General features: G+C 36.6%; 1 protein-coding gene across 1 annotated transcript; it reads right to left on the bottom strand.

Annotated features, from left to right (window-relative positions):
- Positions 1-14463, bottom strand: tmem222a (transmembrane protein 222a). Its single transcript, XM_061951644.2, has 7 exons — positions 14307-14463; positions 14057-14141; positions 13844-13875; positions 11032-11128; positions 5001-5131; positions 796-855; positions 1-150 (listed from the first exon to the last, which is right to left on the bottom strand). The coding sequence occupies exons 1-7, from the start codon at positions 14423-14425 to the stop codon at positions 36-38; spliced, it is 639 nt and encodes a 212-aa protein (XP_061807628.2). The 5' UTR covers positions 14426-14463; the 3' UTR covers positions 1-35.
- Positions 14464-16258: the final 1795 nt, after the last annotated feature.

Below are 16258 nucleotides of genomic sequence, written 5' to 3'. Positions count from 1 at the left end.
GTTAAGAGGAACAGGGTCTATATTTTTTCACAGGCTTAAGAACGCTGCAGAAGAGGCAAAAAGCGCCCCAGCAATAGTCCTTTTCTCATCTGCTGCACTCTGGGAATAAAAGGGTCCCGTGAATTGATGGGGGTTCTTGTCGCGCAGAATCTGCTGGGTGAAAAAAAAAAAAAAAGAGTGTAGTTCTCTTAAAGGTACAGCAAACAATCAGAACATACACTGCTTGTGACCTCCACTATTTTTTTACATGGACTCAAAACACAATAAAATACTGATTTGGTACAAACAGGTGGCGTAATATTATTATATAATATGATACAAAATTAAATTCAGCCAAGAAAAAAAAAAATCACATTTATCAATTCAGGGTCATCTTTCCTGCTGTGGGTTCTACATCAACCTGTCTTTGGTAGTACGTCACATCTCTTGATCTCCCACATAATTGATGAATACTTTCAGCATTGAGATTGCGCAGTGATTTGCAATGTCTTTTCTATTTTTCATCAGTGAAATGTACATTAGCCGGTTGGAGAACAACATTCATCATGAAAAATATATACCGTACCCGCTATACGCCATTATTGTTGTTCCTCAGCAAACACATCAAGGGAGCTTGTGTGGAAAATAAAATAGGATTCATAATAAATAGGGCAATACTCTAATTATGGCCTTTGAGTACCCTCCTGGACATGATCACCACATTCTGACAATGAGGTATGAGGCCAATCACAGAAATGTGACAAAATGAGTTGTCTTGTTGGACTGCATTACTGAAGGTTGAAAGTTAGGACGAACATGGCGAAGACTCCGCAGAGCATGATGAAGGGCAGCCAGGTCTTCAGGATCGCGGGCCAGCTGAAGGATAGAGAAGGTAAAGTGTCAGAGGGCTTGTCAGCAGCACCTACTGTGACACCCCCTACCCCCCCTTATACATCGTAGAGACATGCGAGGCGTACATATGGCTTTTTTGCTCCCAAAGTCCCTGTGCTCGTTGTCCTACTGTCCTCTCCCCCACCCAGTGCAGGGAGCCCCAGCGGATAGGTGACCTCCAGTGGCGGCACGTATAGGGGGAGCACTTCTGTCAGTGATTAATTACACGACTCCCCCTCTGTTAAACAGACTCCTGTGGTGTGGGAGTGGATGTGCAGAGGCAGCACAAACTGTGACGTCGGCTTCCTCCATTTGGGTCAGCAGAGAATAATGAGGGGGGCACTCTCAGCCGTATGTCTGCACGGGGAAGGAGCGCCACGTTGCACAGTTGTGACGTAGATGCGTTATGAGGCTTTGACTAAAATACTATACAGTGTTCAGTTGCTATGCTGCAAGTGGAATAAGTAAAATGTGCATTTTCTTAGATATGCTCACAGTTGGTATAAAAGATCCAACAAAATTTGTAAATATGGTAATTTTTTTGTTCATTGTTTCCCGACATGACCACAATAAATGAATTTACACGAAGTAAGAATCAATAATTATAAATCAAACATTTTCACAGCTGGAGAATAAACACTGTTTACCACCTCCTAAATACATTTTTCAACAATATGAGAGCAATCTAGACAGGAAATAACTCTCTTTAGTCATTTAATCCGATACAGTAAGACTGCCTGATGCTGAACCAATCAGTGGCCACAATACTGAACAGTGTGATCTGATTGTTTTGGTCTCACCTAGTGGCCAAAACTACTGTAGTATTTATATTTTTAGTGTATTTAATACTTACTTAATAGCAAAAATGTTGTAGAATATGCTTAAAAACAAAAACAAAAAATCTGCGATGTGGTAAAACTGCAATATTTGAAGCGTGATGTGGCAAGAGACGACTATTATAAATACTGCAAGTCAGTGTGTTGTAGGGATGTAAATATGAAAAGTTCATATCACAATTATCATGACCAAAACTATTACGGTTATTGTTATAACGGTATTGTTAAATGTGCTCAAAAAGTGCTTATACACACACTGAAATCTTTTGACCAAGTTTAATTTTAATTTGAAAAAATATACACACACTATTTTGAATGTTTCTTATGCTTCACTTACAGTGTTTTAGTCTAGTATTTTATCTATTTTAATGGCTTCTATCGCTTTAAATATTGGTTTGTACTGTAGCAGTTTAAGATTTACTTAAATGAAACAAACAAAATATATTATCATTATTAATTATTTCGGGCGGGCTTGGTAGCGTCCTAGTCTGTACAGTGGTCTTTAAACACACCATAAAAACACCTCTGTCTTCTATTCCTCGGAGTATATATACAATTGATAAGCTTGGTTGCTGAGACTGCAATGTGTTTATATACATTTAGATTGGGGTATGCATTTTCTTAATGGGGAAATACGCTAATGTCTCTTGTTTTCATGTTAGCATTTAAGCTTGCAAGCTAGCGGCAGTTAGTCCGTGAGCTTATCAAAGTGCATTTATCAATCACAGTTTTTCAATCATTTTGATTTAAAACGGTAATGCTGGTCGTCTGGAGATTTATCGTGGTTATCATTAATACCGTTCATCATTAGATCAATAATATAAACTTGAGTTAATAAATATTTTTTTTAAACATAAACATGAATTAATATAAACTAGGAACACTGTATTTTGTGTTTCTGTAGCTTTAATGCTAATGAGCTGTGTTTGTCCACTCCCATCTCTTGACAGTATAAAGCGTTATAGTGTACTTCATCCACGTTTTACATGCAACTCAGCACTTGTCCAATGTAATAGATGTCATATCAGATGTATGCATGTAACGTTAAGCAGTGGGACAAGACAACCGCCGGTGTCGAAGCGAGGGGGTAAGAGGGGATGGGGGCTTGAAAAATGTTTTCCCTCATTAAATATGTCATTTTTTAAACAGAGACTTCATAAATGCGGATATAAAATTAATGTAACCATGAAAGTTCAATAATAAAGTTGCTTGATAGAAATTAAGAATGTCTAAAACTACCTACACCCCTATCAAAAATGTAAAAGGGTTCATTCCACATGGATAGCGGTAAACCTAACTTTGAACACTTCACTTTACACGGACGTCATACCATCATCAGAGCATACACACACAGCACCAGCATTTTGGAACAATGAGAGGTGACAGAAGAAAAGTAAACATTTAAATACATCTATTTGTGGCAGCATAGGAGAAAGTTATGTACAAGTTTCACTTTTCTCATTGCCCGTAACTGTGGTGCATTCGTTGACCATCAACTTAAGTTACAGAGGCGTCACTAGTTTTTAAAGACAGGGTAGACTTAACTCCCAGGAGATTAACTAATATACATTTGATCATAATTACATTGATGTATTATTATGAGTCATATTACCCACTGATGTTACTCCTATGTGTATCAGATAATCTATAGTTTATACTCTCAAGTGATTATATTTAGGGGACTAATTACAGGTTATACTATCATTTAAAGTACCAGTAGAGTGTAAAAACATGTTGCCTCTATATTGAAGCCCATCCATCCATCCATTTTCTACCGCTTATTCCCTTTGGGGTCGCGGGGAGCGCTGTATTATCAAATATATCTGATGTATGACACCAAAAGACTTATGTTTGCTAGTGAATAGATATGATCAAAATAGTATCAATCTCACTGGGATTGCAGAGCCATTTTGATAGATAATAAGATAGCCAGTCACATGATCGCATGACGTAAAGGTATGAAGCACAGATCCCTTCCCCACCAACAACAATGAAAATCATGCAGACTTTGTGGGAGCTAATAACGACTACTTTGGGGAAAAAGATGGTTCAGAACTATATATTTTTTATCCAGAATATAAGGAAAGGGAGCGACAAGTTCTAGAAGCTCTGCTAAACAGATCCAGTTTAGTGAAACACAAAGCATAATGTAGCAGTATTGTTAAGTGCTAAACAAGAAATACAATATACAAACATTATAAAACGATCTGTACAATGTCTGTTCTCACTGTGATGACAACTGATATATATATCTCCCCATCCCCTCGTGGAGCATACATTCCCGTTTAGATGAAGAATTATTTTGTAATCCACATGAAGGGTTAAAAAAATTGCTCCTGACACCGTCTTCTGTTGTAGTGTTTGTCTCCATCTCTGACTATAAATTAAATGTCACAGATGAACATAAAGCATGGTTAAATCCTCCTATTATCCAGATGAGTGGCATGATGTATAATCTAGAATAACTTTGAGGAGCCGAGACACTATGCAGCAGTAGCAGAAACGACAGAAAACAAGACATTGTTTTTACATGAGTTCCTAATTATGATGCTTATGCAGCACGTCAACTCTATGCTAACGTGTTGCATTAGCTTCTTGTTTTTCTTTACAGTTTTACGGCAGCTTGCATCAAAGTATGTTGCAATACTGCCATCTTCAGTTTAATTTCATAATGACATTAAAGTCTCTACTTGAGTCCAGTGCAGCATAAACTATAGTTAGCTCTCGGTTATCAACACTAAAAATACTTTGTCTGCATTAGCACTTATAATAACAACATTACTAATACTTGGTTAATATTTAGGTCACGGAATGTAAATAAAGTATTGTTTGTGGGTTTTGGATGGTTATTTAAAAAGTTTTGTGAGCAAAATAGAGAACCCCCATTGACTCCATTGTGAGCTGACTTTTTATTTATTTACTTTTCAAATGTTCTTTATTTTCAACTTAGAATGCATAAAAAAACAAAAACATGTGCGTTCATGTCTTATGTAGCTGAATTTCCCCCAGGGATCAATAAAGTACTTTCTATTCTATTCATGTAGGGATTGTGAATCATAGACAGCACATCTATTTTTCTACTTCACTTTCTAATTTCTGTGTATTTCCAGTATGACTGATCTGATACTATGGTCAGAGCGCTTCACTTTTTCCACATTTTGTTATATGTTGTTTGTTTATGTGTGTCCCGTGATTGACTGCACCAACGTCAGCTGGGATAGGCTCCATCCCAGAAAAAGATTCCATGAATAGCTTGGTCATAATGATTAAAAACAAATAGTTTTGAATGCTTACCTTACATATTTGCCATGAATGAGCGACAGCACACACAAGTTGACCATGTTCCAAGAGGTGCTGTTGTCGTAGCGCATCAGGTTGAGAGCCATGGCAACGTGGGAATGGCAGTTATCTAAGCACAAGTTATGCTAGGACAAAACAGAAGCAGAAATTGAAAATGACATATTCCTACAAATAACTTACTCAAAAATATATACACACACTACCTGGTCAAAAAAGGTTACTACCTGAAATTAATTAATAGGTATGAGCTTTTTGAATATTAGAGATGTAACAATAAACGGTAATAATGATAACCGTGGTATAACTCCCGACGGTTAGTACTACCGTTTTAAATTAAAATTATCAAAAACTGATTGATAACTGCACTTTGATAAACTCACAAACTGAAGGGTGCCAGCTCGCTAGCTTACGATAACATGAAAACAAGGGTCATTATTGTATTTCCCCATTAAGAAACGACATACCCGAATCTGAATTTATACAAACCCATTACTGTCTGAGCAAGTAAGTTATTCAATTGTGCACATTGAACCTACAAGCAGTGCTGTCTTATAACAGAGTAATCATTCTATAATAAGAGGAATACAAGACGGAGGTGCTTTAACGTTGCGTTCAAGGACCGCTGCACAGAGTAGGACACCACAACGCCCGCCAAAAATAACAAACACTAATAATATATTTGATTTGTAACACTCCTTTCATTTAAATACATCTAAAGGGCTACAGTGCAAACCAATATTTAAAATAGAATCTTAGCCAGGGCAGCACAGTGCACAGGGGTTAGTGCTGAATCCTCACAAAAAAAGACGGTCATGGGTTCGATCCCTGGGCTCGGGGTCTTTCTGTGTGGAGTTTGCATGCTCTCCCTGTGACTGTGTGGGTTCTCTCCAGGTACTCTGGCTTCCTCCCACCTCCAAAGACATGCACCTGGGGATAGGTTGATTGGCAACACGAAATTGACCCTAGTGTGTAAATGTGAGTGTGAATGTTGACTGTCTGTGTTGGCCCTGCGATCAGGTAGCCACTTGTCCAGGGTGTACTCCGCCTTCCGCCCGAATGCAGTTGGGATAAGGAACAAGCGGTAAAAAATGAATGAATAGATGGAAAAACTTAGCCATTATAACAAATGAAACACCAAGACTAAAACACTGTCAGTGAAGCATAAGAAACACAAAAATGCAAAATAGTGGGTTTTCTAATAGTGTACTATAGTCTACTTATTTTAGTTATTAAAAAACCCAAAACTGAACAAATAACCAACTATAACCGCAAAATGTTCATATCGTTACATCCCTATTGCATATGTTTTGGCTGGGTATTTCAGTTTTGGAATTAATTCGAAACTGATGCAATGAGTAGATTTTCAAATGTTAAACAACAATGTCAGAAGACACATCCTCTGTGGTCATAGAAAATGATATTCAGAAGGGTCATTATGCTTGCATTATTGCATGCTAATTATTTAATTAGCATGCAATCAAGCATGAGAAAACATTGAAAGATTGCTGATACTACTAAAATCGGGTTAAGAATTGCCCAATGTAGACGTGCAGTCAGGGCCTCAATTGTCATTATGGAAAATAATAATAATAATAATAGTAATAATAAAAACTAAATAAATATAAACATTTTCCCATTAAATTGTGTTATAAATGTATTTTCTGTGTGATTAGAATTGTTTTTCAAGCATTTTCTTCAAGGGGCTGTTTACAACTTGGTCAAAGTTACATTTTTCAAACCAAAGAAATAACACCACCACCGGCTAGCTAATGTTACAGTTAGTGGTTTACGACAGTGTTTCTTAAGCATAGGGCCGGGGCACATTATTGAACTGCAACAAAAATATATATTTCTCGGCTGTGGTCCATATGGGCAATAGTGGTACTCAATTGTAATACACTTTTCCACCACCTGTGGCAGTAATGACAAAAAACAAGAAGTCTGAAGCCAAAGTCATATAAGTTTAAACGCAAAAAATAATGACCAAGCTGGTGAAGCTGTATTTTCATTTGCACTTTAATTTTAATGAGATATTAGTTAAAACATTCTTTAGTATTTTTTTTTATTTTAGCACAACATAATTGTATGTAAATGTATTTATTTTTTGACAGTAATTTATGAGTACCTTCTTATGCAGTATATTTGGTTAGTACTTATTTTTTAATTAGCCTGACTTAAGCCTAAGGTTTACTTGTTAAGTTGCGATTAACACATGGTTTCATATCATTTGACAACATTTATTCGGTTAAACCAAGATGGCGCCACTGTAGTGGCTGCTGGTTGCAAGAGCTATGTGCTCTAGTGCAGTGGTTCTCAAATGGGGGTATGCGTACCCCTGGGGGTACTTGAAGGTATGCCAAGGGGCACGTGAGATTTTTTTTTAAATATTCTAAAAATAGCAACAATTCAAAAATCCTTTATAAATATAAATAAAAACCTATCTTTTTTTCCAAATAGTTCAAGAAAGACCACTACAAATGAGCAATATTTTGCACTGTTATACAATTTAATAAATCAGAAACTGATGACATAGTGCTGTATTTTACTTCTTTATCTCTTTTTTTCAACCAAAAATGCTTTGCTCTGATTAGGGGGTACTTGAATTAAAATAAATTTCACTGGGGGTACATCACTGAAAAAAGGTTGAGAACCACTGCTCTAGTGTGTCCTCCTTTGTGTTGCTGATGTTTCCTTCTTATTTTCATTAGTTTTTTGCATTTATTGTTTGCCCCCTTTAGGGACTGCGCAACAAAGAGTGGCACTTTACTTCTGTGAACCTTTGGATCTCCTGCCGGGGAGCGTTTTGGCCATGGCCATGTTTGCACTGGAGACCAGCTGCTGGTTCTCTGCCACACCGGAGTGAGCGAAGGAAGAGACATGGCTGCGGAGCTAGCGTTAAGCGTCGGGATGGACACGCTTAATGGAGCTGAATGAGCATGTATCGGACTCCTCTGTCTCCTTGGACGGATACTTGCTCATCCGTGCGGACTGGACATTGGCCGTAAGCTAGTGGGCAGCCACGGACTTTTGTAGGTGTGTTTAGAAATGGTGCCACTGAAGTGGCAGCTGGTTGCATTAGCTATGTGCTCTTTTAATGTATTTGATGTTGTTTGATGTTTCCCTCTTGTTTTCCACACTTTCCCAATTGTGGGATTAAAAAAAGTATATTCTAGGTTGGATAAACTATTGACTACAATTAAAATCAAGAGTAACATTACTAATTCAGTGTTAATATTAAAGTGGGCCCCGGGCCGTCTGTTTTGGAAAACAAGTTCGGCCACGAGGTCAAAAAGGTTAAGAACCCCTGCTTTAAGAGAACAGTTCAAATAAATTAATGTCGATTTTTGTCCAAATTACAAGTACTTTGTAAAACACTTCCGCATGGATTCAATGAGATGTTGGCTTTGATTGGCTTTAATTTTTTGTGTCCGTACATACGCACATGTGCTCCCAAAGGAGGATTCTTCGTATGAACGGATTAAAAAACAGATGCAATAGCCACTGTACAGAGTTAAAAGCAGGTCAGCGAGACCATGGCTACGTTCACACTGCAGGGTCGAATGTCCAATTCAGATTTTTTTTTGTCAAATCTTTTTTTTGGCCGTTCACAATCCCAAAAAAAAAGCGATTTCTGATGTGAATGCAATAATGACATGACGTCGCACGCACTGCAATGTTTACGGGTGTAAACATAGCTTATACTGGCACACTCGTGGCAATTACAAGGATTTTGTGCAATCAAAGTAAACATTTTCTGAACTGAATTATTGCATGTGCAAGATTAACAAGCAAGAGGACAAGTATTTTGGCTCTCGCAGTTTTACAGGATATTTTGCTTCGATGTCTGCTTGAAAAGCGTATAAATCGCATATTTACAGTATCTGATTTATTTCCCCATACGAAAGAGGCCTGGTCGGATATGAAAAATTCTGAATTTAACTGTTTACGCGGACATGAAAAAAATCTGATACAGGTCGCATTTGGGCAAAAAAGTCGGAATTGACCTGCAGTGTGAACAACAATTCAAATATAGATGAATGTACAACCTTACTCGTGTAAAAACGATGCATATTTTTCCGCGAGAGTATTGATACCAATTTCCTTGACCAAGTCACACACAAAGAAAATGTAGACCTCCATGCTCTTCCAAGTTTCCATCATCGTGGTGTTTGGAGCACAATAGTTTGGTATGTCTGGGAAGGCGACCAACGTATAATCCTTGATATCACTCAACAAATCTTTTTTTGTTAAAGTATAGGCATTTTTGGTAGTATTGGCTTTTTGCAGGAAGATTTAAGCCTCTTTTATACTCAGTTTGCGTGCTGCTTGCTGTACAACAGCCATCTTGGCTTGGTTGACAAACACTGGTTTTCACTTCGCTCTTACCTATACGGAAGGCAGAAATGTGTATGCGTCAATGATCACAATTCACCCTGTATGACCATCAATTATGGGGTTCCCCAGGGATCCATCTTGGGGCCTCTCCTTTTTATCCTATACATAAATGATATTGTAAACTCCTCCGAAACTTTTCATAAAATAATTTTTGCTGACGATACAAATTTGTTTACCTCACACAGGAGCCTACACGATCTACAAGTAACTGTCAATTCAGAGCTTGTGAAAGTAGATTCCTGGTTCAAATGCAATAAGCTCTCACTTAATGTAAATAAAACAAATTGTATTCTATTTCGTTCTAATAAAAACCGGACAAATACTGAGCACTGCCATATCAACATCAATGGGCAGGAAATACAGAGAGTGTACTCCACAAAATACCTGGGGGTCATCATTGACGAATACCTCAATTTCAAATGTCACATTAGCCATCTGTTAAACAAATTATCCAAATATGTTGGCCTGTTCTTTCACCTTCGTCATTATCTTCCTCTTTATGCTCTACTCACACTATATAAAACTCTCTTTGAACCACATCTAAACTACTGTAATGTCATCTGGTGTAACACCTTCCCTACCTACCTCCACAAATTAGAATCCATGCAAAAGAAAATTATACGGGCCCTGTCATGGTCCAAGTTTAATGCCCCCACTCGACATCTATTCCATAATTATCATCTCTTAAGACTGACAGAGTTCAATACTTATCAAAATGCTTGTTTAACCTATCAAGTCATTTACAGGCTGAATTTAAGGCTCTGTAGCTTGGTTCCTATCTACCATCCCAAGCATGCCCACAACACTCGTAACTTAGATTTGATATCAGGGAAACATCGTTTACTGGATTATACCGCTCGAAGTGTTGTATGCAGGGACCAAAGATTTGGAACCGGCTTAATGAGAGCCTCAAGATGCTGTATCCATTCTCCAACTTCAAAAATAAACTAAAAACTTATCTATTAACCACCTATATTTAATGCCTCATGTGGGGTAGACTACTGTTGGGTTTTGCATGGTTGAATGTATGTATGTATGTATGTGTATGCTTGCTTTAGTACTATTATCTTGTGTTAATCATATAGCGTTGTTTTTTGTTTTGTTTTTTGTTGTTGTACTTGCTACCATGTTCCATCATTTCATTAATATACTATCCTCTGGACCCCCTGTCAAAAGCTTCTTCTAGTTTATTTGGGGGACCCTTTCACGTACCAACATCTTTAAATGATGATATTTCACTACTATTGTATTTGTTATATGGTATTGTGAATAAATAAAACTTGAAGAAGTCAAGTGTCGGAATACAAGCAAATAACAGCCATAAATGAGGGATTACTGTAATTTGGGCTACAGAAGTGTGTGATAATAACATTATTAGAAAAGTTTATTACTCCCTTATTTTTCTTGTCATTTTAATGAGCAACCTGTTTTAACACTTACGAGACCTTTGGAATTAAAAGCTTAAATGTATCAGTGCCCCAACAATCTCACCAATACAAGATTTTGGCAACAATAAATGTGACATTGCAGAAGCCTACATGAATGAATAAATCCTGCAATCGAAGTTAAAGAGGGTGCAATTAAACATTAGTGTGTTTTTTTTCTGGCCAGACAGTGTACGATTTCTTACCGGCCTGCATTTGTATTCTTCGGATGCATCATGCACTGCTTTGTCCCAGGTAATGGCACTGTTGTCACACACTTTGTCCACGTCTAGCTTCCAGTACCTACAGGATTACAACACATTGAAACACTTGTGACCAATAAATAGCTTAAAACTTTTTATTCATTCTTGGATGGTACACAAGCCTCGAGCTAGGTGGCAGCAGTGCACCAAAGGCTGACCAGGAAATAGGAAAAAGTAATGAGGATGAATACTCTCTTTAAGTGGAAAATAATACTCAAACTCTACAATTATTACAAAACTCAGCTGCATGCGTGCGTACTGACTAGGACCAGAGAGCGAGAGCACATTACACCAGTCTTAAAGTCTCTGCATTGGCTACCCGACCGCTTCAGGGTCGATTTTAAAATTATGTTATTAGTTTTTAAATGTCTTATTAGTCCTGCCACTTCTTATCTATCTGACCTGCTTTTACCCTCACGGATCCTGAGGTCCTCTGGCTTTTATCTTTACCAAATACTACAACAAAGACAAAGAGGTGAGGCGGCATTTAGCCACTCTGGCCCCCACCTGTGCAACCCCCTGCCGGAGAGCCTCAGGACCACAGAGACCATTAAAATAAAATTAAAAAAAAGGTTAAAGACACACCTTTTTGATCAGGCATTTTACTGATCATGTTAAACTCTTATGTTTTTTATTATACATTTTTATTGATATTGTGTTATTTCATATTTCCTCTGTTGCTATTTTTACTACTATCAGTGTTGGCGTTAACGCACTTTGTGTCTTTTTACGCGAAATTCCGGAAGTGACGCGGATATATATACAGTATATATATATCTTTTTTAACCATTATCGCTTTCCACCGTATTTCCAATTTCAATAAGGTTGAGCTTGCCCACCTCACTGGTTTTGAAGCATTGTAAGGGATGAACATTTGTCTTAAATTGAAGATATCAAGAATAGCTACCACTCTAAAGGATCCTAACCTATTATAATGATCATCTTGATTTTATAACCCCATATACAAATGAATGAAGGGCATTCTTAGTAAACAGCCATTCATGTCACACTAAGGGTGGCCGTATAAACAACGCCAACACTGTCATGCATATGTGCCATATTGTGAAACCATACTAAACAACAATGACAAACATATTTCGGGAGAATATTTGCACCGCAACACAACATAAACACAACAGAACAAATACCCAGAATTCCCTGCAGTCCCAACTCTTCCAGGACGCTACACTATTTTATTTGGTACAGGGTGTATTATAACTGTGACCAGTAGATGGCTGTCAAACATAAGTGATAAGTCTCAAGTAAACAACACCAACATTTTAAATGTTCCATTGAAAATATAGAACATTACACACGGCGCTCAGCAATCTATCAAAATGCTTTAGTAGTAAATGTTTTAGTTCCCTTTCTAATATAAAGTAGTGCAAAGTTCTTACTTATATCGGTCAGTAAACTCGCCATGAAAGCACTAAAACATACCGGTGCAGTGAGTTTAAATTATTCACCCAAAGAACTTTAGTTATTAGACTTCCGGTCGGACGGTTTTTCACGGAACACCTTTCCGGCCTTGTTGTTGTTTCTGGATGAGGAGATGCTGCTCCATTATTGATTAAAGTAAAGTCTGAATGTCATTAAAACAGATAGCTCCATCTTTTAACACTTCTTCCATTCCCGTCCTTGCACGCTACACCGCTATAAACAAAGATGACGGGAAAAATATGCTGTCGAAAGTGAGCCACGTAAATAAGACCGCCCACAAAACAGCGCATCCTGAAGTGACTGTCAGAAAGCGATTTAACGATGATCTGTAAAACATAATCTATGCAACATTTTGACCAAAGAACCACCATTACATGTTATGTTGACCACAAGGAAGTCTTTTACATTTAGAAAAAAATCATAATAATATGACTCCTTTAATGCGTATAATATATGAAAAAAAGATTAAAAATAGACCATTCCTCTGTGGTGCGCCTTATAATCCGGTGCGCCCTATGGTCCAGAAAATACTGTATAAAATACTGGCAAAATATTAATTATTTATTATTGGTCAACTTCAAAGTAATGCACTTTCCGGTAGTTTCTAAAAATTTTGATTCGCCGAAAGTTTTATCGATCACAAATACAGCATTTGTTTTCTTTTGTGTTATTTTTTTAACGAATGAAGTAATGTTTATGACAACCTTTTTATATAGAATGTGAGATATAACAGGATAATGCATACATTTATCATTTGTTTTAATAACGGTTACAAAAAAGTGGGACCCCAAAAATTTACTGTGAGACCCCATTTTGAAGATTCCTAGCGCCACTATTATTCTCTCAATGTCATGTTTGTATTCATTTAATAATGTATTATATAATTTACCCCAAAAAGGGACCAGCGGCAGAAATGGATGGATGGATTTTTAAATATATTTTATAATATGTTTCATACTATTTTTTTTGGTTAATTTGAATTATTCTCCAGTGTGGACACCTCAAAAGGTGGGTTTTTCCTCAATCCTCAGTGCCATGCCATGGTTTGTTATTGTTATTGTTATTGTGTGTATGTTCGTATGTGTTTTCATCTCTTCTTTCTTTCTTTTTTGTAAAGCGTTTGTGTTGCCACTTGACAGTGCATAAAAAGTGCTATACAAATAAAGATATATTGAATAAGCTCTTTAGGAACACTTGTTAGAAAACAACTAGCTTATGCAAATAAGTAAATATGATCAAATTCTCATTATGGATGTGCATGATGGATAATAATTGGGAACCACTCTCATAATAGCGTTGCAGTTTGATTACTTACTTTGTTGGTCTTCCAAAGCCCATGCTGTCCTCCTGGAAAATGAAAACATTTGATGAGAATTATTGCATAAGGATGCTTGTAACTCATGGCAAAATGTTGAAGATGCCAGGAAATAAATGCATTTTAGCATTTCCATTTATATTGACCTAGTATGTGTTATTATTGTTATTCACATTAATGAATGGACACATTGAGTAGAAAAGAAATACCAACCGAGACAAAGTAAGAGCCTGCGAAATCTCTTATGACTCCGGAAGAGGTGCATATTCCCATATGACCAATAAAAGGCAGCACCCACCTGTAGGCCATACACATTAATTCATAAATGATATCACTTTAATAGAGTATGAATTAGAATACAACGTAAATTAACAGGTAAAGTGTACAATGCTTTATTTGACCTAGCTAAACAAGCTACATTTGCTTAAGCTAGCAATAGCATGCAGTGTTGTTAGCTTCTTACGAAAGAATAGGAATGGGAGTCCAGACAACGCAGTAGGGATAGCGGCAGTTCTTTCTGTCGTTTTTGAATACATCTCCGTGATAATTCATCATTATGTCAATGTCGTCCGTCTGCGCCATCACCGCTTCAACTTTGACAACGAAGTACAGAGAGCGCACAGTCGCTTCACCACAGACGGATAAACGGGCTATTAGTAAACGCATCGTCGTTCATTAATAGGTCAAATGGGGCGTTCGGAAATCACGGATTTAACAATTATTTTAGTTTTATTATTTGAATATAAAATACGCACGTATCATATGTCTCATTTAAAACAATTTGGACATCTTTCTTAAATATAGCCTTTTGGAATGTAAAAGTATCTTTTAAAACTCGTTTGTCTTTAACAGCACAAAAATCGCTTTGGTTGACCGTTTTTCCAGGAGCCATACAGATTAGAAACCTGCCTGGGTTATTTTACTATGGAGGGCCAAATGGGACAACATTAAATTAATAATTATTTAAAAAATACTGACATTTGTTATTCTAGAATTAAACACATGCATATGTAGTTGTGTCATTAATTTATTTAATGCAAAATTACATGTATGATTTCATAATTTATTCATTTCACGATTTCATTAATTATAGCTTTCATATTTCATGACTAATTTAATTAATGTAGTTATTCAGTAAATTATTTAAATAATTATTAAACGTGTCCCTTGTCAGTATGGAGGATCAAATGGTACATAGTAAAATAAATAAATATGGTAATACCAAATGGTAAAAAAAATAAAATAATAATTGACATTTTTCATTTTGTAATTATGTTACGTACATTAGTGTTATCAAAAATGTTTCATTATTGTATTTAATGTAAAATTACATTTAATTATTGGTTTAATCCCTTCATGTATTGGTTTCATTATTATAATTATTAATTTATTGATTTAATTGACACTTCTAAGTAATTATTCAAAGAGCTATTTATTGATAACATTTAGCTGGGATAGGATCCAGTGCCCCCGCGACCCCGAAGTGATTAAGCGGTAGAAATTGATGTATGGATGGATTTTGGTCCTTGTTTTCCACTTTGCAGTGATTGGACGAGATTCGGGTTAACCCCGCCCCCTGATTTTGACGGCTGAGTTTGACAGATTAAATAGATTCATGAAGCACTGACCATGACCAAATGGAACAAAATTATATAAATAATTCTCTAAATAATCACTTACGTGTGTAATTAATTAAATCATTAAATACATGTAATTTTACAGTAAAAGAAATTGACACATTTAGTAACATAGATGTATTTAATTTCAGTATTTAAAGATTACATTTTGTTCCATTCTTACCCGTCGTTAGTTTTGTCCTCCATAGATAAGGGTTAAAATTTAATGAATCAAATATTTAAATACATGTGTCTAAATGTGTCATTTGATAAATAAATAATAATAAATAAATGGGTTGTACTTGTATAGCGCTTTTCTACCTTCAAGGTACTCAAAGCTTTGACACTACTTCCACATTTACCCATTCACACACACATTCACACACTGATGGAGGGCAAGGCGCTAACCAGCACCCATCAGGAGCAAGGGTGAAGTGTATTGCTCAGGACACAACGGACATGACGAGGTTGGTACTAGGTGGGGATTGAACCAGGGACCCTCGGGTCGCGCACGGCCATTCTTCCACTGCGCCACGCCGTCCCTTTTATATAAATCATTAAGTAATGAAATAATAAAATCCACAATTAAATCCTGAAATAACTAAACCGATAGTCAAATAAATGTAATATTACATTAAATATACTAATAACACATGTAATTACATATTTTTTTTCAAATTTCAATTGACACATGTAAGGATTTATTCATCGAATTTTGAATACATTTGAGCATTGTCACTGAGGTGATATTGAAGTGAGCCAATGTCAGGCGAGTTAGGTCACCTCATTGTACAATATA

The sequence above is a fragment of the Nerophis lumbriciformis genome, linkage group LG04 (assembly GCF_033978685.3).
Source record: "Nerophis lumbriciformis linkage group LG04, RoL_Nlum_v2.1, whole genome shotgun sequence".
Classification (NCBI taxonomy): domain Eukaryota; kingdom Metazoa; phylum Chordata; class Actinopteri; order Syngnathiformes; family Syngnathidae; genus Nerophis; species Nerophis lumbriciformis.
This window is presented reverse-complemented; position numbering and strand designations above follow the sequence as displayed.